General features: G+C 37.1%; 1 protein-coding gene across 1 annotated transcript; it reads right to left on the bottom strand.

Annotated features, from left to right (window-relative positions):
• Positions 1-2,163: 2,163 nt before the first annotated feature.
• Positions 2,164-23,406, bottom strand: si:dkey-261h17.1 (hematopoietic progenitor cell antigen CD34). The gene is made up of 8 exons (XM_044132431.1): positions 23,164-23,406; positions 8,795-8,851; positions 8,443-8,657; positions 8,257-8,334; positions 6,303-6,414; positions 6,142-6,194; positions 5,699-5,845; positions 2,164-3,585 (listed from the first exon to the last, which is right to left on the bottom strand). Exons 1-8 carry the CDS (start codon positions 23,243-23,245, stop codon positions 3,394-3,396), a joined length of 936 nt encoding a protein of 311 aa, XP_043988366.1. The 5' UTR covers positions 23,246-23,406; the 3' UTR covers positions 2,164-3,393.
• Positions 23,407-24,047: the final 641 nt, after the last annotated feature.

The following is a 24,047-nucleotide window of genomic DNA, read 5'->3' as shown; positions in this document are numbered from 1 at the left end:
ACAAAGTTGGCATCCAAAGCAAAGAACACCACAAGAGCACCCTGTCACCACTTATCAACCATAAGAAATCTTTTACAGATTTGCAATCCAAGTTTGCACAACATGGCCTTTCCGGCTGTGCAAACTGGTCCTAAGGAAATATTTTATTGATGTATCTTTGAAAGGGACATTGCAGGGTGAAAATGAAAGAGATGACATACAATTTCTAAATGAAAGCATTCAAAAATAAGCAAGTTATGCTCTCTTGAAGGAAAATAATTAACACTTTATATTTTAAATATGTGGAAATGATACTGTGGAAGGGTCATGATCACATTGTTTGCTATTTGATTCACAGAGGGGGAAATGTTTTTGCTGCCACACCCAGGCGGGTCAAGACAAAACAGTGTGAAGTGATGTCGTAACTGCTGCTTATGTAAACCAGCTGTCCAACCTTATGGGCTGCTCCCATGTATCATGGAGCAGTATGTAGGTGCAAGTATGTGTGGCAGTATGTGCACATTTGTATCTATTCAGTTTTTTCCATAATTCAAAAACAAAAGAAAAAAGTTCATTATGGATTTATAATAAAAAAATACATACAAAGTACATTTGACAAAATATTAATTTAGTCAAGAGTTTATTTTACTTTCTTTTAATGTTAATGTGTAATTTGTGTCTTATGTTACATCAAGGAGTCTTCATGTCTTCATGTACTTTAAAGTAAGTTTTGCTGTGGCAACATATCCAAAATATAGCAGCAATACAACAAAAATGCAAATATTTTAAATGCTTCCCTGCTGCTTACTTATGGAGAAAATGTTAATGCTTTGAACATATATTAATATTTAAGGCTTCTTAGGGGCTATTTATCCCCAACTAGAACTATTTCCCTTGTTTATGCTTAGTGGTACGGCTAATAGCATTCTTAATTAGCATCTGGCTCTACATGCTATTTCATGGTCTGGTGTGACAGGAGAGCATTTCTACTGCCAGTTAAACGCACATTGTGTCACACTACTGTGGCGACATAAGTGATGCATTAGTGCATCTCATGCAGTGAAGCAGTGACGTTTTTCTGTTCCTCAATCAATAGATTTGTTTTGTGTTACGCTAGCTATACCCTAGTCCCATGGACCTACAACTGAAGGGAGTCCAGCAATGGTGCAGGACTGCTTGGTTCTACAATGAAACCACTCAAAATAGAGTATTGAACCACACGGAGTCATGCCGTACAATTCAATGAAAAGCAACACTTTCACTGAAATGGGAAATGTTTCCAGACAGATACTTTTGTCGTGCTTATAAATCATTGAAAATAATTAGACATTTTATTGCCTTAATGTGGATTGAAACCACACCCAGTTACAGATTATGGTCTAGTTTAAGATTAGCTAGAAGTTGGCTTAAGGAGGTATATTATATATTTTCTGACACATAGTGTCATTGCAAAGCGCAATCAACTAAATATATTACCTTCTTTTGTCATGCAAATGCTGTATATATATAAAAAAATTACAAGAAAACTTTGCATCACAGCCAACTTGAAATTGGCCTCTTTATAATAGGCATCTATCTGATCTGACGCACCCTAGAACATCATAACAACAATGCTTCTCCATGATGCATTGAATACATTTTAGAATGATTCTTAGGAGCTCAGCAGACACACAGTTCTACCAGGTGTTTGCTAACTGCTGCTGCCACTAGAGATGGAGCTTTGGGTGAATAGGTGGAGCATTGCAGCATTTAGACTTCCCCGAATGGTTGCCATGGGAGATTCCAGGATTTCTCAAACATGTATGAATAAATCAGCACTCTGGGTATGTTTCTAAAGAAGGAATGACATTAAAACATAATATGCAGCTCTAAAATGGCTTTAGCTAAACACAAAAAAATATTTAATTCAATATTTTTTGATTGTTTATGTATATCAGTCAGAAACTCAGAAACTCAAAAACTAAAATGATGAATTAGTTGGATTACAGCTCAAGTTGTGAGATTTTAAATCAAAGGTTACAAACATTGTTTTTAATATGAATAAATACTTAAAAATAATAATAATAATTCTTAGACCTGGAAACTAATCAAATCTAATTTTCTATTTTTTTCTTTACATTTTAAGATTGTAGAAACCCCATTCAAAGAAAGATTTGGCACAAAGTAAAGCAAAAGGAGGAGAAATTGTGATTATTTATTTATTTTTTTACAAAATTCAAGCATTTGTGAATTTGCTTTTTCAATGTTTACATTACAAAATTTGAAGAGTATTTTAAAAATGTTACAAAAGAAGAAAACTGGGAAAAAACCCCATAGAAATACTAATAACAATAACAAAAAATAACAGTGACAACCTTGAGTATCATGAAGATCAAGCATTATTTAGTTGAAACAAGTCTAGTTTTAAGAACATGGGTTATGAACTGACATATGAGGCATAAATACTCCTACGCCAAGTGGATAAGCAACACAGTTATATACTAAAATGAGAATAACACTGACAAACATGACAAAAAGCTGAGAGTGATAATCAGTTGGTCTGTTCTCTTTTTGGCTGATCACTTGATTTGACAGTTTCCTCATGGTTCAACCTCTTCAAGAGAAAAGGAAGAAACTTTGATTCTTCTTCCACTGCAGCTCATTCAAACGACAACTAATTTTATAAAACTGTACAGGTTTTAATGTTCACACTCAAAATCTTTTACACTTTTATCAAGTCATCCAAGTACAAAATGAAAAATGAAAGCCTAGATGCATGTACTGATATATACAGCCTATGTACGATGGAGATCTTAGTAAATGTTAACACTCACATGCAGCAAACATTTGAACATGTACAGTGGGTTTATTTTTGTCAAACACGTTTGTAAATTTGCCATGTTTTGCTCTATTTCTTTTTGTCTTTTCTGGCTTAAAATTGTACATTTTTAAAGACATTTTTAGCCATGTGCTTACGCTGTGTTACAGGAATTGTAGCAGATTTAAGTCAGATGACAGGTGCTAGGCTGCTGGATTCAGCAGTATGTCAGTGGCTGCAGTCTTCATAACAGTTTGTGATAATTAATTTAAAAAGAAGAGTTGCCAACCACCTCTTGTTGGTCTCAGTCTGACTGCCGTCAAAAACCCAGGGACAGTCTTCGTCATCATCAGCACTATTTTTATCTGCCAGTATTATCATCATCAGACTAGTTTTCCTAATGTTTGTTGAGGCAAACAGCCAACGAGGAAGAGAACCACAGCAAAGCTCTGTAGCTCTAAGAGAGGTTATTATAATCCCTGCTGTTTCCTTTGCTGTGGCCTCTATGGCTGAACAGGATAAGGTACCAAATTTCTTTGTGTGGGCATGTATGCATCTGTATGGATAAAAGTATTAGGTGGAGGAAGTTCCTGGACTGCAGCAGTTGTGGGGCAATTTCACAGCTCTGTGTCTGCCGTCTTTGCAGTGGAGTGGCCGTTGGTGGGAGGAGAAGTCTCAGTCTTAACCGCCTCCAGGGACTCTCCGTTAATGCTGGGTTTCTCCTGAGTTTCTGGAGGAGGGTTCAGAGGGGCCTCAGACGCAAGGGTGTTCCCCTGATTCTCCTGATCCACTGGGTAGGCTTCCTCTGCCTGCAGCAACAGTACAATTTAAGATTTTAAAAGATTAGAATATTAACATTTTTTTAAATCTCAAGTCCTCTTTTCTATGCCAGTTACTGATTTTATATTTTTATCTTTAATCTCAAATATACACAATGCATTGCCCAATTGTACATTTATCAACCAAAGGCAAATAATGTGTAAAAACAGCATGTTTACCTTTTAAAGCATTTAGATAATTACATAGCAACTAATTAAGCTTTCTTAATTAATCAGTCATCAACAAATTTGAGCGCCAATATATATTTGTCTGCATAAAATTACTTTCTTATGAAAAAGTCATGATAAAGTCAATATTTTTAGGTACTGTTGACAAAGGAGGTTCAACTGTTGAGTTGTATTTAACTATCCCTTACACTGCCTCTGCACTATAATAGTTTGTTACATGAGCTTAAATGTTTAAGGAAAATGTATTATTTTTTCTTTACCGTATATTCAACAGATCAAACAACAAATGCGTCAAATATGAAACATTTTTCATGTTCCGACTAAACACTAAAACAGATGCACAGATGGATCCAATAAGCCAGAATGTTTCCAGCGCTACACATAAACACTCAAACAAAATACAGCCTCTTGTACGATCTCTGTCATGTTATGTGAGAGTTAGAGGGAAACCGCTAGATGAAACACTGATCATCGCAAATGCATAAGGCCAAGGAGAGCAGAGTGTGGGGCTCTGGATGAAAAACTCTGTCTTTCTCGGCAGTTCGTCTGATGGTTGGCCATCTGCTTTCCCCAATTGAAACACTGCCAGGCATTTTCTACAAGAAAACTTTGCTGCTGCTTTGATTTCATATATTCTCGTGTTACTTCATTAGAGTTCTGACATACAGATCCAATCTGTATTGGAAAACTCAAAAAAAAAAAAAAACATATCATATGTCCAAAAGAATGATATACAACCATAAATCAGATGGGATTTGGCCAATGCCAGAGCTATTATTAAATTATAGGAAGAATACTCATAAATAAATTTTTTCACAACATGTCCTCTAAATGATGCAACCCTTTTATTTTACTCAAATTGTTCACAGTAGAAAACATTAAGCAGTGTATTTTATATTAAAATATATTTTTAAATGGCTTCCTTTGGAGGGTTATGAAACGTCAATGTGTTGCATATCATGAGTTATTAATTTAATGCATTTTTTTTTGCATAAAAAATTATTTAGCTTCCAAACCAGCTAAGCATTATTATTACTCCATGTGAGGTGAATACCATGGCAAATTACTACAGACTCTACACAACTCCATTTTCCAAAATTTTAAAAGTAATTACTGGTAATAGGAAAACGCTAAATTATTGTCACAAACTTAAGTAGGAATCTTTAACCGTTTCAATCCAACTGCTCACTTCCAAAGATTCACAGTGTAAAATCAATACAATCACATTTATATGAACTGCATCACTTTTATATCAAACAGTTTCTCTGTCCAGGTACATTTACCAGGTTCTGTTATCAGTAGGGAAATAATCTGCAGCGCATCACATACAACCCTATTTTCCAGTTTAGTGATGACAGTAGAATAATTCATAAAACAGTTTTCTCTCATTAAGAACCACTTTAACATTTCTGAAGCTGGAACTTTTTCAAGACAGAAATCTTCATTGCTTTGGTGCCACTTGTATTAACTAATATTGTTAGCTGTCAGCTAAAGAATGATCTGCATTTACCCAAACAGAGGATACTAAGAGTTAACTTTTCAAAACTGAACTTTATTCAAAACGTGTGGACTAACCAGATAGTTACCAGGTAATTTAGAACAGTGTTTCCCAATTCCAGTCCTCGGGGCCCCCTGCCCGCATGTTTTAGGTGTTTCCCTTCTGCCACACACCTGGATTGAATCTTTGGGTGATTAACAGGCTCCTGCAGTACATGGTGGCTGCAGAAGATGTCATGCAATCATTTGAATCAGCTGTTCTGGTATAGAGGCACATCTAAAACAGGGGCCCCGAGGACTGGAATTGGGAAACACTGATTTAGAATAAAGCATTTTATGCATTGTTACCAGGGGTACAAATAAGTGAGGACAGTACTGTGATTAACTTGGAAACAGACTAAATAAAAGACATTCTTACCAGTTTTTCTCCCTTAGTGTCAGGCTTCCGTTGACACTTGAAGTATCCCACAATCATGCCGAGGGCAGCAAGAAGACCAGTGACCAGTACTCCGACGAATACAGAAGAGTTTGATGATGGTGGGACGTTAACGTTTTTCAATCCCAACTACAAGAAAGTTTTATTAAATAAATATTGGAGAGAAAAAAGTTAAATAAAATGTGGTTAATAGAAGTAAAACAGAATTTCTTTGTTTAAAAAGATTTAGTTCTTAATTATCATCCCAGAACTTTGAGGTAAAATTTAATTTACTGTTGGCATTATACAGTCAACTAATAAATCACTGATTTAGATCATAAAACAGGAAAACATTTTGAGAATGATCAAGCTATAATAAAATTGCATAGGGGAACACTTTAAATCAGCCTAATGATGTTGTCATCACATTTCATGCTCTCCCTCACCTTGCCTTTCAAAGCTTCACTTTCGAGTGCTCCAGCCAAAGAAGATGGTTTAGCTACAGATCAAGAAATGTTCAGATATGCATCCATAGTTAGTTGGTATTTAGGCAAAATCAATAATAAAAACTTCAAATTGTTTTATCATAGATGTTATCATTAGTTACCATCACTGCTGGTCACGAAGACATTGCTGTTCTCTTGGAAGATTTTCAGATTACATTTGTCAGAGCTGCACCACTGTGCTGGGTTTTCCTCAATGATGAGCTTTGTTGCTTCCTGTAAGGAAAAAAAACCCAACATATCTGCTTGTTTAGTTTCTATTTTATTAACCACATCTTTAAAGTAATAAAAGACAATTAAGACATTAAATAAAAATGAAGCTTAATTGAAAACATTCATCAAGAAAGTGGTCTCAAATAATTCTCTTTCAAGCTAGAAGACAAATTCCTATTGAAAATCTCTCTAACCACACCTTGTTTTATGCAGTCATATCCCATATATATGATATCACCTCCTTGCTCAACTCTTAGTTCATTCTTCTACTGTAATAGGAGCCAGACGGTACTCAATGACCCCAAAAGAGCCCTATGAACAAACCCCAAATCCCCACTTAGGTGGGAGTGGGCCCACAGCTGGACTCTGTGGAAATTCTTGGCTGTTTTAGTATAGAAACAAACATGTGAGAAGTAAATAAAACCAGCCAGATATCTCCTGTGGTACAACATTTACATATTTTTATGTATAACAGATTCCATTCACAAATGTATTTATTTTTTTCTGAGGTGGTTTCTACATTAGTTTGACTTTTGTAGATAGTTGTCATAGCAACAAACCTAGTCAGTTGAGCAAAGTGCTCAGTGGTGACCTTGCTGTGTCGTGCAACATAGTGGTGAACACTGTTCAGAGAAACACTTTATATGTCCTGAAAAATCCACATCTCTGAAAATAAAAATTCAGTGTGCTTATTGGTTAGGTTTTTGTTATGTTGTTTCATATTTAGCCATGCATGCTTGTGTATCTAAAAACTTATTTTAAGTGGGCTTAAAGATGAAGTAATTTGGCTTGTTTTATAGAACATCCAGTTATGTCATAAATTCAATTATTATATACCAAGTCTATGAGAATCCCCAATTAATAAAATGATAAATGGATGAAATAATGGCTAGTTTAGAGGAAACCATTGAACCATCGTGCATTTAGCATGCTGAGGTAAGTGATTCTTCACCAGTACAGATGGAGTGTTTACATAGAGTTATTAAATGAAGTTTATTCATGAGTCATTTCATCACTTTAATTAATTAAGTTATTTAATCTGTGGTCAATAAATAAAGAACTACAAGAACACAAACTTTAAATAAGTTTCAATGTGACTTTTCTTCAGCAGTGGAGTCTTGCACAATTATTGTGGATATATGTCATGGTGGTTGACAATTAGTTTTAATGAAAAGAGATTATCTGCATTTTCTTTTCTTTATGTGTTAAGACATCGTCCCTTTGTATCTAGTGTGAGTTTCCTGTCAGTAGCCCCATACAAATTTGCTAAAACAAACTTGACAATTTAATGCATATTTTTTCCATCAGTTTAAGTCAGAAAACCATGGAAATAAAACTTAGGTAGCAGTGTGATAAGGTGGGGTATAAGGTTAAAGGATTAGAAAATAACAATAAAAAACCTTTTGACTGTTAACAGATGTTAGAATGGGGACATAAGTAACGTTTGATGAGAATTGACAGTTGCTTAGGCTTTTATTTACCTATTTTTTATTTTTTAAAGACTATTGCAGAAAATAATATTAGTTGAATGCCAACATTTATCTTAAATAGTCCCAGAACAAACAATCATCTCTGTGCATTCTTTGTTAAATATCTTACACCAAGAACTCCTGACAGCTAAAGAATGTCTGAGAAAAGTCTGGACCACTTTTTACACACTCTAGCTGATGCATCTAATTCATTTACAGAGATTATTCGACTTCATCCGTGTGCACATCACAGAAGGTCATGTCGGAGTGACACAAAGATTAGCTTTCTCTTCTCCTTTGGAGCATGCCAAAAATTGCAGCTGGCAGGCTCAAGGAATTTAAAGAAGCTATAAACGAGACAAACACTTGTACTCACACAGTCCTGTGTTGCTACTTCAGCCTTAACAGCACTTTGTTTAGGGATTTCTCCCTCTCCAACACACTCAACTTCAGGCTGCAAAGACAGAAAGAAAGATCAAATCACACTTCATAAGGCTCAGTGTTTTTCATTGCTCATAGAGTTCTGACAGGTTTTAAGAGATGAACTCAATAAGATCCTTACCGTAATCAGTGGAAGTTTCTCTGTGGTGACCAGTAAAATCTCAAAAACATTAGGGTTCTCCGAGGTACCTTCATTTTGATCATTGTCTCTGCTTGCTGCATCATTTGCTGCAGCAACAATAGAACCTGCAGAATCTCCACTGGGTCCATCAATGTGACCGACATCTGTGTTTGGCTGAGCAGTGGAATTAGCACCAGCAGTTGTGGCAACAGTTTCTATGGACATAATAGAGATATAAGGCCTTGATACTTGTGAAAAGTTTTAGCTCTTTGACAGTTAACAGCAGCAATTCAATAATATCTTTCAAATGACTGAAAGTTGCACAATTGCATCTTTAATCCAAATTTCTCACCAGCTTTGGAAGCTTCTGTGCTTGTTGCAGGAGAAGTCTCTTGACTCATCACCTCGCCTGTAAGAAACAGAAAAAAACAAAACCAAACTTGAAATACTTCAGTGGTTCCCAAAGTGGGGCGTGCCCCCTAGGGGGGTACAGTACCATTGCAGGGGGGGCTGCAGTATGGATGAATGAAAAAAAAAAAGAAGTTACACAAAAGTGTTTCACTGTTAGATGGTTTGTAGTGTGTTTTGTTGCAACCTGAAGTGTGAAATAAACTTCAGAGGAGTTTGAAAGCAAAATATGTGCATAGGTTTATGTCTGGTTGAACGATGTGTGTGCCCAGTTATTATTTTTTTCCTTTTTGGGAGGGATTTTATTGTAATCCATAGGGGGGCCCAGAAGAAAATCTTTGGGAATCACGGACATTTTCTAATATTCACATAATAAAGATACAGTATCAAGGTAGTTTACAATTCCAAGCATTTTTCTTTTTTTGCTGAATTGGTGATCCAAGCTAAAGATTCAAAGCAGCTTTTCCTGTGGTATATTTGATTCTAGAACTATTAGTAAGTGTGACTGAGATTGTTAAGGCAGTTTTGGGAAAACTGAATTTTGAGGAATATGAAACATGATCTCCTGCAGCCTTATGTCATTTATCAAACATGTTGTTTGTCAGGAACAAGAAGAAAAAACATTTAACATCTAAAAGACAATATTTGTAGACAGCACATAGTCACTAAAACAATGTAATTGTATGAACCGGTGAAGTACATGGGATTAAATGCCAGCTGATTGTGCAGAACATTAAAGTCCTCATCTCACCACTATGTAGGGTTCTTTTCAACACTTTGTGTTATACAGTCATAATGCTGTATAAAAGTATTATGACTCTTTTAAACAGCTAGTACACAAGACTACCCTAAGATCACAGAGAGTGAAACAAAGTATAGCAATTGGAGCACACATTAGTGGTTTCAATCAGGATAGTCAGATTAATTAATTAATTTCTGTGGTACATGTATGAGCCACAACCACAAAAGCAACTTTTTGACATGCTGAGTTGCTGTTGCTGAGGGAATCCCCTTGGCAACAGCAATTACCACTTCCTAGGTATTAAGCAAAAATTTTTCATTTGCTGTGGTTTCTATATTTTTAAGAAACATTATGACATTTTTAATTGGTTACTTGACATTTACCAACAAATGCTTATGCCAACAAACGGCAATAGGATTTTTAGCTGGATAATAAGACTAAATGAAGCGACAGTAATACTGTATAACACAACAGCATTACAGATTACAGATTTCATCAGCTGCATCTTAAAACTTAGAACAACTGCAATTAATTTTTTTCCTTGCTGTTCAGTCTCTTCCTACTTTATCCTAATTCTGGATTGTTTATGTCAGCAAGTATGCTTGCAGCATGTACATCTATAAAACACATCTTTGGGTTTTGGTAAATAAATTAGGTGAATAGCAACTTTGTATGGTAATCACACAAGACTCGGGCCAGCTTCTCAAAACATTTAGATACCGCAAGAGTGAAAACATGAATTTGGACACTGGGCATCATGGACTCATACTGAAGGGAAGATGGATCTCTGTCAGATTAGCTTTAGCAACTCTTGTAAGCGACATTATTTTGGTCTATGTAATTCTGCACAAGATTCCACCGGACAGGCAGGTTTAATTTGGTGCTGTGCAAAATTATGTCTGTCAGATGAAAGCTGGAAAATTCAGAAGTTCTAATTTGTGGCTGTTGTAACTAATTTTGGGAAAGCAAGGTATTGAAATATGAAGATAATACACATTTTCAGAGGCTTTTTGTGAGAGAAATTGTTCGATATTTTTCCTTTTACTGTCACTCTGCGTTACAGTAACCTTTTTCACGCAAGAGTCTGTTCAAGTTTAACATTCTGCAAGTGATAAAACCCCAAATAATTGGGACTATGGTGCCTAAATTTTTTGCTTTATCTAAATCCAACAGTTCATGTGCTGGGATTGACTCGTGAACACATGATTTCATCAGCCGCTCATGGAACTTACCCAGAGGCAATTTACTGCTCCTAAATCCATGCCAAGTTTTAAATGAATGAGGCCAATTATGTTTAAGTATCAAATTTGTCAAATTTTTCATTGTCTTGTTTGTCTCTCTCTCTCTCTCTATTTTTTTTAAAGGCGACTTGTAATGACTTGTTTTGTTTTATTTTCTGCAGTTTTCCTGAGCTCTACATGTGACTTTGTTGATTGGTGGCTTTTTTTATTTTGGCTCATTAACTCCTAAACTTTGTCTTCTCTTGTATTTCCTTCTCTATTTCTCTAGTTTTTCTTTTGTTTTTGGTTGTAGTTGGTAAACACTGCAAAGTGTGTCCAAGAAAATATTTTACCAAGACCTATAAGCTTACAATGTGGGCGCAAACTAAAATCTTTCTTTGCTCTGAAGGGAATTTTTTCATAATCAAAAACACACAGGGACCAATTACTTCTACTATGTGCTAGCAGCATTCAGAAGCAGCATGATGGACTGTCAGCTTATTTTGACTTGGGGTCACAAACTATCTTAAAGGAACGCAACATGAAATGACACATGACTTGTGTGACACTGGGGCTATTGTGAAAAGTGTGAAACATGCATAGAGTATGGATGCTTCATACACATGAATGCTGCATTTCTGTACCAACGCAGAATATTTTAGATTTACATTTTTAGATTTACATTGCAAATGTAATGACGTGATGTATTACCAATATTTATATGATCAATTAAGGTGGAGTGATTAGCAGAAATAAACAGTGAAGGAATTACAGCTGTAAATTCAATCATTTTATTCATTGATGAATTGAAATTATGATTTTCTATTGGGAGTTTTCCATAAGTATAATGCACATTATAAACCTGAAGTTACTAAATTCTTTCAACATGGCTTTTATTGATTCACTTGCTTAACATTTAAATTCTTGCCTTGTTGCTTTGATTGTTTTTAATCAATTTGAGTCTCTTATCTCAACTTTAATTAGACATTCTGCTAACTAATCTCCAGATAAGAGATACTGAAATTAATTAGTAGCTGCTTACGGACTAGAAAAATCAGATGATTTTTCTAGTCCGTAAGCAGCTACAATTGATTGTAGTTGTTTACAATCAGTCGCAAACAACTAGGAAATCAGTTACTTACAACAGATTTCCAAGATTTGTGTCCCAGTTTTGAACTACAGCTGACAACAGCAGCATTTTGATTTTTCCCAAGTCAAACAGTATCCATGATTTAGTATTGTTCACTTTACTGGTAAAGCAACTGAGACAGATAATCATGAGCTAAGGCCCAGAGAAATGTGAGTAATTGAGGGTGGGGTATCTAAGAAAACTAAGAAAACATTCGTTGCTTTCTGCTTATCTGAGGTCAGGTCATGGGGGCAACAAGTCCAGGAGGGATATTCAAACATCCCATCCCCCAAAAAGATATTTTCCAGATTATTCTTGGGTATCTAAGTTGCAGCTTAGAAATGTAACTATCAAGCCTTTTCTGGACTATTTGAGTTTTTGCCCTTTAAAATTTTCAGCAATTTAACTTTTTCTATTCCAAGGATTGTAACACATTCCTCAGATAACATGCTTTGTTTTGTGCAGGACTCTGATGGGGACCAAGCAAACGATCTTGGTTCTGCATTAAAACATGGACATCGATGAACATGTATTTGAAACTTACATGTCCTGTGAAACAGGAAGCAAACAGAGGTAAAACTGTCATAAAAGCTAAAATAATGACAGCCTGATAGAAGAAAAAAAGGCAGTGAATGAATATTAGGGATAAGTCTTCCCTTTTAAGCTTAATTCCCATAAAGACAATAAGTGTATAACATCTAACCAAAACTTTCCTCTAGTTTTTACCAAGTCAGTGCTGACAATATAAGGTCACAAAGTTTTTGAAAAATATTTGAAGTGTTTTCAATCCGTTAAACAAGGGGGACCTAAATTCACTCTGTATTTATTTTACATCAGATCAAAAACATGATCCTGTTCCAACATAATTTTCACAATGACTTTCTAACAGTATAGACAACAGTCTATGCAAAGAACTAAGGCGGAGCTGCACAGGTGTAAAAATCTGAAGTAGGAGATATGTAAACCAGTTATTGCCTCGTTTGTCATTGTGATTTCAGCTTAACCCCACCTGCCCACCGAGACTCCAACTGGCAGTGGAAATGCTCTCTTGAATACTTCGGACCATAAACTATTATATCAAACTGTGATGCAATGCTTAGTGGAAACGAAGCATATTAGTCATGCTTTTAAAAAATCTGGAATTTATACAGGGACTAGGAAAAAAAAAAAACATTATTGAGAGGAAGCCAGACGTAGAGCACACAGCAGGCGCAGAAGAAGATGTTTTAGTCAGATCATGCCAAAACGTTTTGGTGTAATTGCAAAACATTGCATAAAAAACCCTAATACACCCTGAACCCACCATACCCCATGAAACACGATGGTGGCGATAAGGGCATGCATTTCATTTGCACAACCCATAAATGGTGGGTGCTAGTTACTTTGACCCTGCTGGTCTTACTCCTTTATTCAAAAGTGCAACAATATAGAACTATTATATTTATGTTCTATGCTGAATCGACTTTATCCTATTTTCTCTTCACTTTCACTTTTTATAATCTTCAGAAGGTCTAACTTCTGTTGAATCGTACATTTAGCTATTTATAGTGTGTAAATGTAATTATAGTTTTTTTTTTTTTCCCCTGCTCATTGATAGTTTCTTAAATCAGTTTTATGTAAAAATGTGTCTCTAGGCATGGATGTGGTCATTTTTAGCACTCCACCACTGTGGACACACTGTGTAAAGAGTCTCCCACTAATTCCAACCAGACATCCCAGCATCCGTGTAAACCATGGAAAACTTCAGTCTTAACACAAACACAGGAAAACACACAGAAACATAACCTTAGACTCTTTCCACTGAGTTTCAAGATGGGAAATGAAAGCATAATGTTAAGGCTGCATAGGATGTAACTTCTGGGTTTATTTTTACTGTTCCAATGTTAAGAAACACATTTCTTATCACATTTCTTCAGTTATCCGGATTATCAAAACATAGATTATAATGAGTGGTAGCTCTGCAGTGCTTTTTGTGCATATTAAAGACCTTTGCCATTCAGTTCTGAAGAAAATAATGTTAACTATCTAACAGTTGAACATAAACTAGTAGCAAATAGTTTAACTATCTGCTCAGGCAGCCAATCTGCAGTTAGCTGCTAAACATATTTACAACTCATAATTTGCCAAATCCAGATATACAACAGTGTTTTGTAGTGATAGATCAGGTTTATTTTAGTGTTAGAGCTTAAAGAGTTTTTACCAACTGAAAAATATGTACAAACCACAAACTAATCCTGCAAGCAAAAGACTAAAGTCCTTTTTTTAAATATATGCAATAAACATCTAAACGTACATTGTGATGAGGCTCTTTTGTCAGCTTTTACTTTTTGGGAATCACATTTAAGCTGAGATTAAACATACTTTTAATAAGCCTAGATTTCTGCTGATTATTATTTTTTTGGTTGGATGTAACATTCGGATCTTAAATGTTGTTCATGTGCTTAATTAATCTGCATATTGTGCTACACTTTGTGAATTAAGTTAATAAAATAAACAAACTTTTCAATGATGTTCTGAGTTATTAAATATGACCATATAGGAGATCTCTAAATTGGTTATGGTCATGCCACCTTTTTTGGAATGCATAAAAATATCCATGAATTGTATATTCTACTCTATCAGACAAATAAACACCGGAGTGTTATTTACTTGATACCGTGTATTACACAATAGTGAGGTTGGGATTTGAAGATATGTAACAATAAACATTTCCTAGACAAACTAACATTTAATTAATTATGGCAGATCCAATCTCTCAACCCTGGAATGCACGTCCATGAACTTCCCAGTCTCTGAAGACACATGGGAGAGCAGGGAGGTGTGATGATTAGCTGGAGGAAGGAGGGCCAGGTCTTATCATCAACTCTTACACTCTCAGTATTGTGAAGGCTAGTTACAATGTTTTTAAAAATGGTTCTTTCATTTCCTTTCAGACATCCTCCTCTCAGCCCCTCCTCCACCAGTTCTCACTGGGGACAACCCTTCATCCTCCCCCTCACTGGCCAGCAGATGCAGTTACAGCATTTTGTGAACTCATCTTTACTGGAAAAAACTAGGTAACATGACTTTCTCTGGAAGGAGTATAGTCTGTAGTTTAAAATTATGATAGTAAGTGCAGACACCACAATTTACCAGTTAGTAAGTTTATGTTAAGCTTGGTAATACTCTTGTTTCCTTACTCCTTTTTTAATTTGAACTCATTAATCTAAAAGAGCAATGAACCTAACTTGGTATGTCTCTGTCTCCATTGCCACTACATCTAGATATTTATTATCTCCCAACTTCACCCATCTGTCACAGCATTTTGCACTGAGGTGTAACAGCCATTGTTACCATCCCTGGGTTTAAATTTAGGGCCGGGGTGTTGCAGGAAATGGCTGCAAATGCAAACATTGTTGTCACACTTGATTAAACTGCTCCAGCTGAGAGTGAGAACAGGGGGACAGGACTTTTTCACTTATAAATTATGGCATTTGAAGATGAGTTTTGCTTCCTCCCTAGGGGAGAGAAGGGAGGAGACCTACTAGACGGATGGGGGAGAATAAGGGGTGCAGCTGCTGTAAGTGTCCTTTGGGAGCTCTTTCCTTCCCTGCATACGCACTGTGCTGTGAACTCATGAAGGAGGGGGAAAGCCTCAGCCCTTTAGCTTGGGATTATGATTTGACCTCCACCCAGACTGCAGAGACAACACCTTGGATGTCATCATTAGCCACACCCTCATTCCATTACTCATCCAGATGTCCAAAGAGGACCCCCAAAATCTTCCAACCACACTTTTTCTGTTCATGTTCCTTTAACAGAAAGAAGCTGACTTAAGATCATTTCAGAAAATACGATACAGAATCAAAACACTGAGACTAAGGCTACAAATGCCCTTTAAACATTTTTAAACTGTTACAGCCACAAACTTCAGTACACTTTTGGATTTGTGAAAAGTGTAATGTGGGTCTGCTTCTACTGTTCAGCTTTTCCCATGTGTGTCATGTCACTTAAGGGGATTTCTTTTTTAACAGTGTTTTTCTTGTTGCTAGATTTCTTATATGCACAACCAATGATTCTCCTACCTGAAGACTGGATCTCTTCAGCTTTTCTACAGTTTCATTGGACATTGTGTCTATTCTCTGATCAATTAACTCATTTTCTACCAAATTTTTAATCAACGTATCATTTTCTCTCAATTTCACAAAATGTGAGAATACAAAGAACTGAATATATAACTTTGTTGCCAATTATCTTTACAAATACGAGAAAAAAACTTGGTTGGATAAACAAACTTTTTTGCTGTCACTACTGTTGTAAGAAAAAATATTAATGTAAATTAAATAATGTGTAGGGACAATGCTGAGGTCCTTGAACATGAGAACTATTTTTGTTTGGGGTGGTAAAAATGGACTTTTCCTCTTTGTCCACACCCTTTGTGCTTTCCAACAAAACATACGACAGTTTTTCAGGGAAAAAAATGGAAAAGAATGGACAACAGTGTTGGAATGATATCTGTGCACATCCAAAGAGGAAGTGACCTCTCTGAACTGCAGAGGGAAATGTACTGAGACCTACACATGCACATCACCCGTCACCAGTACTACTACAAACTCCTAGAGCAAACAAGATGACCATTGTGTTCTACCCTGTCATCACAATGAAATAAATGAACTGTAGTCTGGTGAAAAAGTAAAAATCTTTCTCCTCAAAAAATTACTTTTTTTCTATTCTCTCTCTTTTTACTACATTTCTGAGTGAAACTGGGGCACAACAACCGAAAACACTGCCTCATGATTGATATCAACTTCTGAGAAATGTCTGTTTTTATTCAGTCTCGAGTTTACTCATTAAAATAGCTTGAGCCGGGCAGTGAAACTCTAAACCTGTTTCCAAAACAGACTGTTCATTTTCCGGGTGGATTAGAAGCTGGAAGCAGCAGCAGCTGCATCAAGAAGCCGCTAACTGCTCTCCTGTCTGTGTCCGAGCCGACACCAGCAGATGTTGGTGGACTCATTCCAGCTGCCGATCTCTGCGGGGGAAAGGGGTTACGCAAAGACATTAGAACCTATGGCCCTACACGCCCAGGCCGAAGTGGAAGAACAAAACTTCATATTAAACATTTGATAAACTTTCTGTACTTGTCATGGAATCACACACACTCTGTATTAAGTATTCACACTTAAAACTCAAGACTTCCTGGAGTAATGAAAGGCCAGACCTTGTTTCTAATTAAGATGTATAAAGTATGCCTTTAATAGCAGGCAATTTGGCCCACATTAATTACCATGAGCCATTATTCGAGTCGTCAAATGGTTCCAGCAAAGGCTCTTTAGGCGCTTTTGTTTCCATGGATAAATAGTAAAACCCTCTGCAGGTACATCGCAACCTGGTTCTCTGGCACAGAGTTTGTGGATCCCCTTCAATTTCCATCTTTATTTTCCTTTCAAACAGCTGAAGCTGTGCAAGAGAAAAATGTAGCAGTCCTTCCTTCAGCTGACCAGCAGTGTGCAGCACCATACTGGAGAGGAGCTGGGTTATTCTGTGCTTCAGAAAGAAAGAAAAGTCTTTTTATTTTTTTATTTTAGGTACCTCATTAAAAGGCCTAAACTGTATAAACTGTCCAGGTCTGGTTCCTAGTATTGGCTGTGGGTAGCATTAAAAAAAGACCAGTTTTTAACACTCAGTCTGTTTTTTGTGTGCATGGACTGGAATCTGGGATTTAATCAATTTTAACAAGCTTTTTTAAATAAGCCTTTTTTACCCTTGATATGGACATTTAAATTTTTGAGAGAAGCTGCAGCCGTTTCCTGGCTGGGACATGTGACTATCTCTTCTTATGGAGACAACTTTGTTCCTAGCTAGCCCTTAAGCAACTTAATAAAATGTGACAAGCAACAAATCTAGCAACTTTTTTTATGTTATCTAATTCTTTTGAAGACTCTCAGCATGAAAGCACATATTGTTCTTATTCTTCTTAATAAACAGTGGGTGCTGCCAGGTCCCCTCCCCATCCCAAGGCACTCACAGTTGACCCAGTCTTCATGCTTCAGTCTGTCTCAGCTGCAACTATATTCACAGCCTCCAGCTATCTGAATCTATTTAACATGTCAGAGCAACAAAGAAGCTGACAAACAGAAAGTCTGACAATATAAAGGAAAGTAGAGAACGCAATGTCAGGAGAGTAAAGTCTAATCCTAATTAAAGACTGTACATGGTGTTAGTTTACCACGTTTTTAGATCTACCAAGGTTTCACACTTTCACATTAATTTTAATGTTAGTACAGGTTGTCTAACCCTTGCCTAGAGCAGAGATTTCATGATCAAAATTGGTGTGGCTCATTTACCTAGAAATGTAAGTGCTGAAAACAGAATTAGCAGTTTTTTTCTGCCTACTTTATGCCAGCCACAGCCAACAGCTATAAAACAGCAGCAGGGTGCCAGGGGAACAAGAAACAATACGTTCTCCAGAACGGCAGTAATTGGGAAAGGAAGATCTGAACTTTGGCGTGGCTTCTGCTTTTCATTAAGTTTTTTTTTTTTTTTTTTTTTTTTTTTTTTTTTTAACTAAACACTGTTCCCATTTCCCTCAAGGCAACCCCCTTTCAGAAAAAAATTGTTATCAGTAGAGGTGGTCGTTTTGTTTTCTGTTGAAATGTTTTCTTAGGAACAGTAGGTGATAAAGGAAAATATATTAAAAATGACACTGACACATTAAATGTACTAATGAACAAACAGAAGATTCAACAATAACAGCTGTTAGTAGACTGACAGGTTCAACATTTGGACCATTTTTAATCTTGATGCAGAAGATTCTGAAGTAAAGGGACGTTTGACAAAACCCAGACTCTAACGTTAATTATTTAGCTCACGCAGGAACTTAGCCACAATTTCTGGCCCAGATGGACACACACCCTGCTTGACATAAGACCACTATCTGCCAAAAGCTTATATAAAGACCCACACCCTGTAGCTGATGACGTAATTCAAACTCTAACATCACATCTTGGGACTTAAAGAATGCTGGTCAACAACCCGTGGCTATGAGAAAAGAGTGTCAATATTCTGCCTGTGTTTTCACTGGCAGAGTGAAGTTTCTAACCGAGGTGTTGATCAACTGAGCAGTTGATGTCGTCAAATTAAATACTTCAACCTTACTTTAACATCTTTTATTAGATAAGCTTATGCGATTCAAAGGTTATCTGCTGATCTCCTGGGGATTTTTGCACACCAGAATCTTCCAAACTAGAGTGCAAATCTTTGTTTTAGTGTTGCCCTTTTGAAACAGCAATTGTCACAGATTCTTCTGCTCTGGCCAGACCACTGACTTTAGCAACAGGAGGAGTCATTGTGGATGACATGGTGAAATAACCGAGAAAATATGTTTTTCTCCCTGGCTGGAGCAGATGTAAAGCTTGGGTTTTCCCCTAAAAGAGAGACACACAACTTATAACGTACTCTGAGAACTTTCAAATGACATCATCCATCTCTGCAAAGCATGGCCAGTTCAGTGCTGCATTTTTGCACGCCTGCATAACTACCGACTGGCAGCCATGGGAAGTGGGAATATAAACCAAATCTGTTTGCTCAAGAGTCGGGATGATTGAGTTGCTTGCATATCGCAAAAATCTCTCAAATAATCTTGCCTCTACATCTCTCTCTGTTCTCAACCATCTACTCTTGTTGGCTTGATTCAGATTTGTGTTAAGAAACTATCGATCTCTACTGCTCTCCTAATGCAAATAAACTAAAAAAGACAAAACAACTTCATCCATGGATCGTTCTTCTTACTATAGTGCTTCTGATAGATGTATACTGTATGTTTTCAGGTAAACCATTTCATTGAAGCTCTTGCCCTTTTGGAAGGCAAACCTTTGGCCAAGTCCTTTGTTGTCACCAGCAGTTTTTTTCCCCTAGAGTTTAGCTCTGTCCACCTTTCTGCCAACTCAGACAAGCTTTTATTTCCATGCTTAAGAAAAATAATGTTGATGTTTGTATTGAGGATAACAAGCAGTGTTTTCTGCCACTCAAACTGTTCCATTTTAGTCTGATCGGACCAAAACTTAATCTTCCACATGTTTGCCTTGTTCTCTACAACTAGCAAAATTAAAAATAGCTAAACACCTCTGACCTTGTCAAACACAGATTTGACCCCCTGAAAAATGCTAAAATTGCCCACTCAGGATGCTCCATAGGACCGCTAAAGGTGGCCTGAGGCATCTGTCTTTAAACGGTTAAGACCTTATCTTTTAAGCCTCGCGAGTTGGGAGCTGCAGTAGCTCTCAACCAGACAAGCCCCAGCTCATCCCCTGGCTTCCATTATGGACTAATGGTTTCCTCCACCCTGCAGCTGGTCAGAGTACAACTGACCAGCTGCACCATGGAGGAAGCGTCCTCCTCTAGGCATGAGCTGACCCTGTTGTTTGACCTTTGTTTGAGCTTTGAACTAAGTATTCTCTTCCAATGTATAACCCTGACATACACAATTTTAAGAAGATAATGAACAATAACCCTAGCGGGGATGAACTTTGGCTAGCAAAGGACTTTTTCCATTCCTAAACCAGATTATGAATGATAATAATTACTGGTGCTAAATTTGTTGAAGCATGGACTGATTGGTTATTTCTCCCCAAGATAAACCAAATTCCAACAAAACACAAAATCTGCATTAAACAGAGTTGATAAAGAGGCTTTTTCATCAAGATCAAAACAAGCTAATCGAGCAAGAGAGATCAAAACAGTTCATGTCTTTGAACATCTTTTGACGTCATTGGCCAATCATCTGACCCACATTTTGTAGCATTGGAAACGCACTGTCTTATGTTTTTAAAAGTATCTCAATTGCTTTCTGTGACTTGAATGGTGCCATTGATGCAGTTCAAATTGTGTTTATCTGCTACTAAGCTGGCTACAAGAGGTGACAAACGCCTGTCTGAGAATCTCTGCATATAAGTAGGTATGAAACTATCAAGTTTTCCTTCTCTGAGCTGTAAATTTTCCTGCGGAGTTATAACTTTTCACCATGGGGAAGGTTGTACACAAGTCTGAACATTGTAGCAGGTCTCTGTGATTTCAGAGCCAACATTACAGTATAGAAGCCAGGGTGGGTCTGCAGACACCCTCGTGAGATTCCATAAGGATATTAGTCTATAGATCACTGGAAGAGCTTATAGGTACATTGTCATTACGATAATTATGACCTAGTGTTTAAAATATTTTTTACTGTGTTATTTGCTTTCACGTCAGGTCAAATTAGAGTGCTATTTTTTGGATGTTGGTCACCTTTTTTCATTACTAGCTTGAAAGGAAGACCATGCAGTAAATGACCCAGGGATCAAACCTTGGACATCTGTACTAAATATTTGCTCTTTTGTACCTCTTAACCTCTCAATGCCAATACAGCAGTTAAAATATTAGTAAAATAACATTGACATAAACTTTTATAACTCTTTGGAGATTTGTGTTGTTTTCAAATGGTAGCTAATACATTAGCTATTCTGTGTCCTCTCAGAATAGCCGTTAGCTTAATGCTTCCAGGTCAAACTAATCACAACTAAATCAAGCAGAATTTGGATAAGCAGCTGTGAAATTTCAGGGATTTAGGCTATTTCAAGATAACAGAAGTCTGATTAGGTCCTGAACTCTCTCTGACTCTGATGATTGTTGACACATGAAAAGGAGATAGGGAGTGGTCCACAACCAGTGATTTTCCTGTGTCAACATTGTGCTGGGAACAGAGCATCAAAAACATTTCCGGTCAGCATAACTGTCTAATAAAAAGGTAAAGCAAGGTAAAAATAAAAAATATCACAATGTAGGAAAATGCTATTTTGTAAACATTTCTCACTGTCTTACATTTCTATTAGGAACCAGAAATGTTATCATTGTTTTTGTCATGCTAGTATTAATTATGCAGCAATGCCTCTTACAAACATTTCATAGGTGATCAGCCATCTGTTGGGAGAAAATTACTCTTCCAAACAAACATGATGAGGGATTAGAGGTTTGTAAAATAGTGTTTGCATAAACAGCTCTGACCTTTTGGAGATTACATTAGCTTTTGCATCTGGGACCAACAATGTTATCTACTGCAGGTAAAAACTTGAGCCACACATTTCACATCGTGCCTGTTTTGCAGTCACGTTGGGGGATTTTCCTTTTGGCTCTGCAGATTATTTTTGCTCTATTGCTTTTCCAGATTAAACTGATAAATAGAGACCAAGCTCTATGTCGTGCAGTGAACTTGGCGCCAAATTTGTTATGAGTGATATTGGGCAACAAAATAAAAAAAAAAAACACTTGACTTGATTGGGAGTATGGTACCCAACGTAATTTGATTTTCATCTAAATCTAATTACCATCTGTTTCTCTGCTGCTGCAGCATAGGGTTTGTGGTATGCCCTTTTATTGCACAAGTCATGAACATGTTCCACCATCTCATGATCATTTCCCGGTTAAAGTAAACGATTCGCTCTTTCCATCAGTCTGCAATATTCCTCCTGGTTCTCCCAAGGTCAGTCCAAACATTTAAATGCATCTGGAGCCTGACAGCTCTGCAGAAGTCGTTACAATTGGCTGGAGTGAAATCAGCACCGCCTTACCACTACTCCTTCCAACCCATGCATCACCCTGCAATTAGCATCATGCCTTGAACTGATTTGGAGCATGCTGCCCCAGTGAGTATGCAAAAAAACATGAAAGCGCGCACATTTACTACTTACATCGTAGATTAGGAAAAAGCACATGTAGAAGATAGATTTTTATCCTCATTTCCAATTTAAATGTGTTTTGTGAGGCTATGAAATCACATATATTTTGAAAAAATACAAGTAGATTGTCTATGTGGTGGGCATGTGGTTTGAATGTGGCTTTATCCATTTTTTACAAATTCAAAGACGTTGTAGCTCCACCCAGATGCTAGACAGGATGTAGAGCATAAGGATTTTCAACTGAAACTTTCCGTCTCCGAGCAGATCCTTTGTGTCTGCAACCACCACACCACTAAGAATACGTTTACATGTTCACGTGCCAGCTTACGTTATGGAAACCCCTCATGCCCAATTAGGCATGGGATTTCTACCAACATAAATACAAATTTTCTTTCCTAAAATTATGCAGACAAAACCAAATAAAAAGAAATCTTCAAATTCTACAAAGAGTAATAAAAAACCTTTGTGGAAACCACTAAAGGTGTGAATGAAACAGTGAAAAAGACATGCCATAATCAAAAACAGACTACTCACTGCTAAACAATAGAACACAGAGGAGCAGAACTCCAGTCATGCTTCTGCAGTGCCCATTCATTCTCCACATGGATGCGGCCATCCTCTGTTCAAATTCGACACGTCTGGCGGGACTTTGTGTCTGAAGGGAAAAAACTGTGGGAAGTGAGGGCAAGCTGGTGGGCTAGGGGAGCTTCTCTTGTGAGGTCTGAGAGAGCAGAACGGGAGAGAAGGATAAAGCCTGGCTTGTGTTCCGTCTCTCTTTATATGAGCCCGCTCCTTCAGCCTCCCTTGCTCAGCTCTTTCCACACCCCTTTTCGAACTGCCTCATGTTAACCCATTTCCCCCAAAGCAACGGCCCCTGCTTCCTCCCTAGTCTCAGTAGGGGTGTGTATGTGTGTGTGGGAGTGGGCGCGTGTGTGTGTATGGGTGTAGGGATGTAGAGCAGGCAGTAAAGTGTGAGGAGATGCTTCTGGGAAGAAGGCTGGGTGTTGTTTGAACTCAGCTTTGTTGGTACTGGGTCATGTTTCTTAAACGGAGGTACAAGTTCTTTGGTAGTCCTTAGGTTGTTTATGGTGGTACTCAGAAGAATTGTTGATATTAGTGTTGCAAAAAACAGTTTTCTACCTTACAGAATTGTTCTGTTTTTGCTTTTCTGTCACACATGTTTCTGATTATCATACAATTTGTAATACAAGACAACTTGATCAAATACAAATTGCAATGTGTTAAAAGCTATCCAAAATTAAGCCCTGTGCCAAATATGAAAAGAATTGGTTATTCACACTTGGCAGCTTCATTTACCATCCAAATTTTGCGATAAATGCCAATGACTCTTTACCATCGCTGGGGAAGAATTTGGACCCACTCTGCATTGAACAATTGACAAAATTACAGAAAAATGT

The sequence above is a fragment of the Gambusia affinis genome, linkage group LG01 (genome assembly GCF_019740435.1).
Source record: "Gambusia affinis linkage group LG01, SWU_Gaff_1.0, whole genome shotgun sequence".
In the NCBI taxonomy this organism is placed as follows: domain Eukaryota; kingdom Metazoa; phylum Chordata; class Actinopteri; order Cyprinodontiformes; family Poeciliidae; genus Gambusia; species Gambusia affinis.
The sequence above is the reverse complement of the archived record's forward strand: the minus strand, read 5'-3'. Positions and strand labels throughout refer to the sequence as shown.

Excerpts from the sequence above, each read along its gene's own strand:
- si:dkey-261h17.1 (XM_044132431.1), bottom strand. The coding sequence starts at position 23,245 with ATGGCCGCATCCATGTGGAGAATGAATGGGCACTGCAGAAGCATGACT. Across the intron at positions 8,658-8,794 it reads CACAGAAGCTTCCAAAGCTG|AAACTGTTGCCACAACTGCT; the intron begins GTGAGAAATTTG and ends TTATGTCCATAG. Across the intron at positions 5,846-6,141 it reads GTGAAGCTTTGAAAGGCAAG|TTGGGATTGAAAAACGTTAA; the intron begins GTGAGGGAGAGC and ends ACTTTCTTGTAG.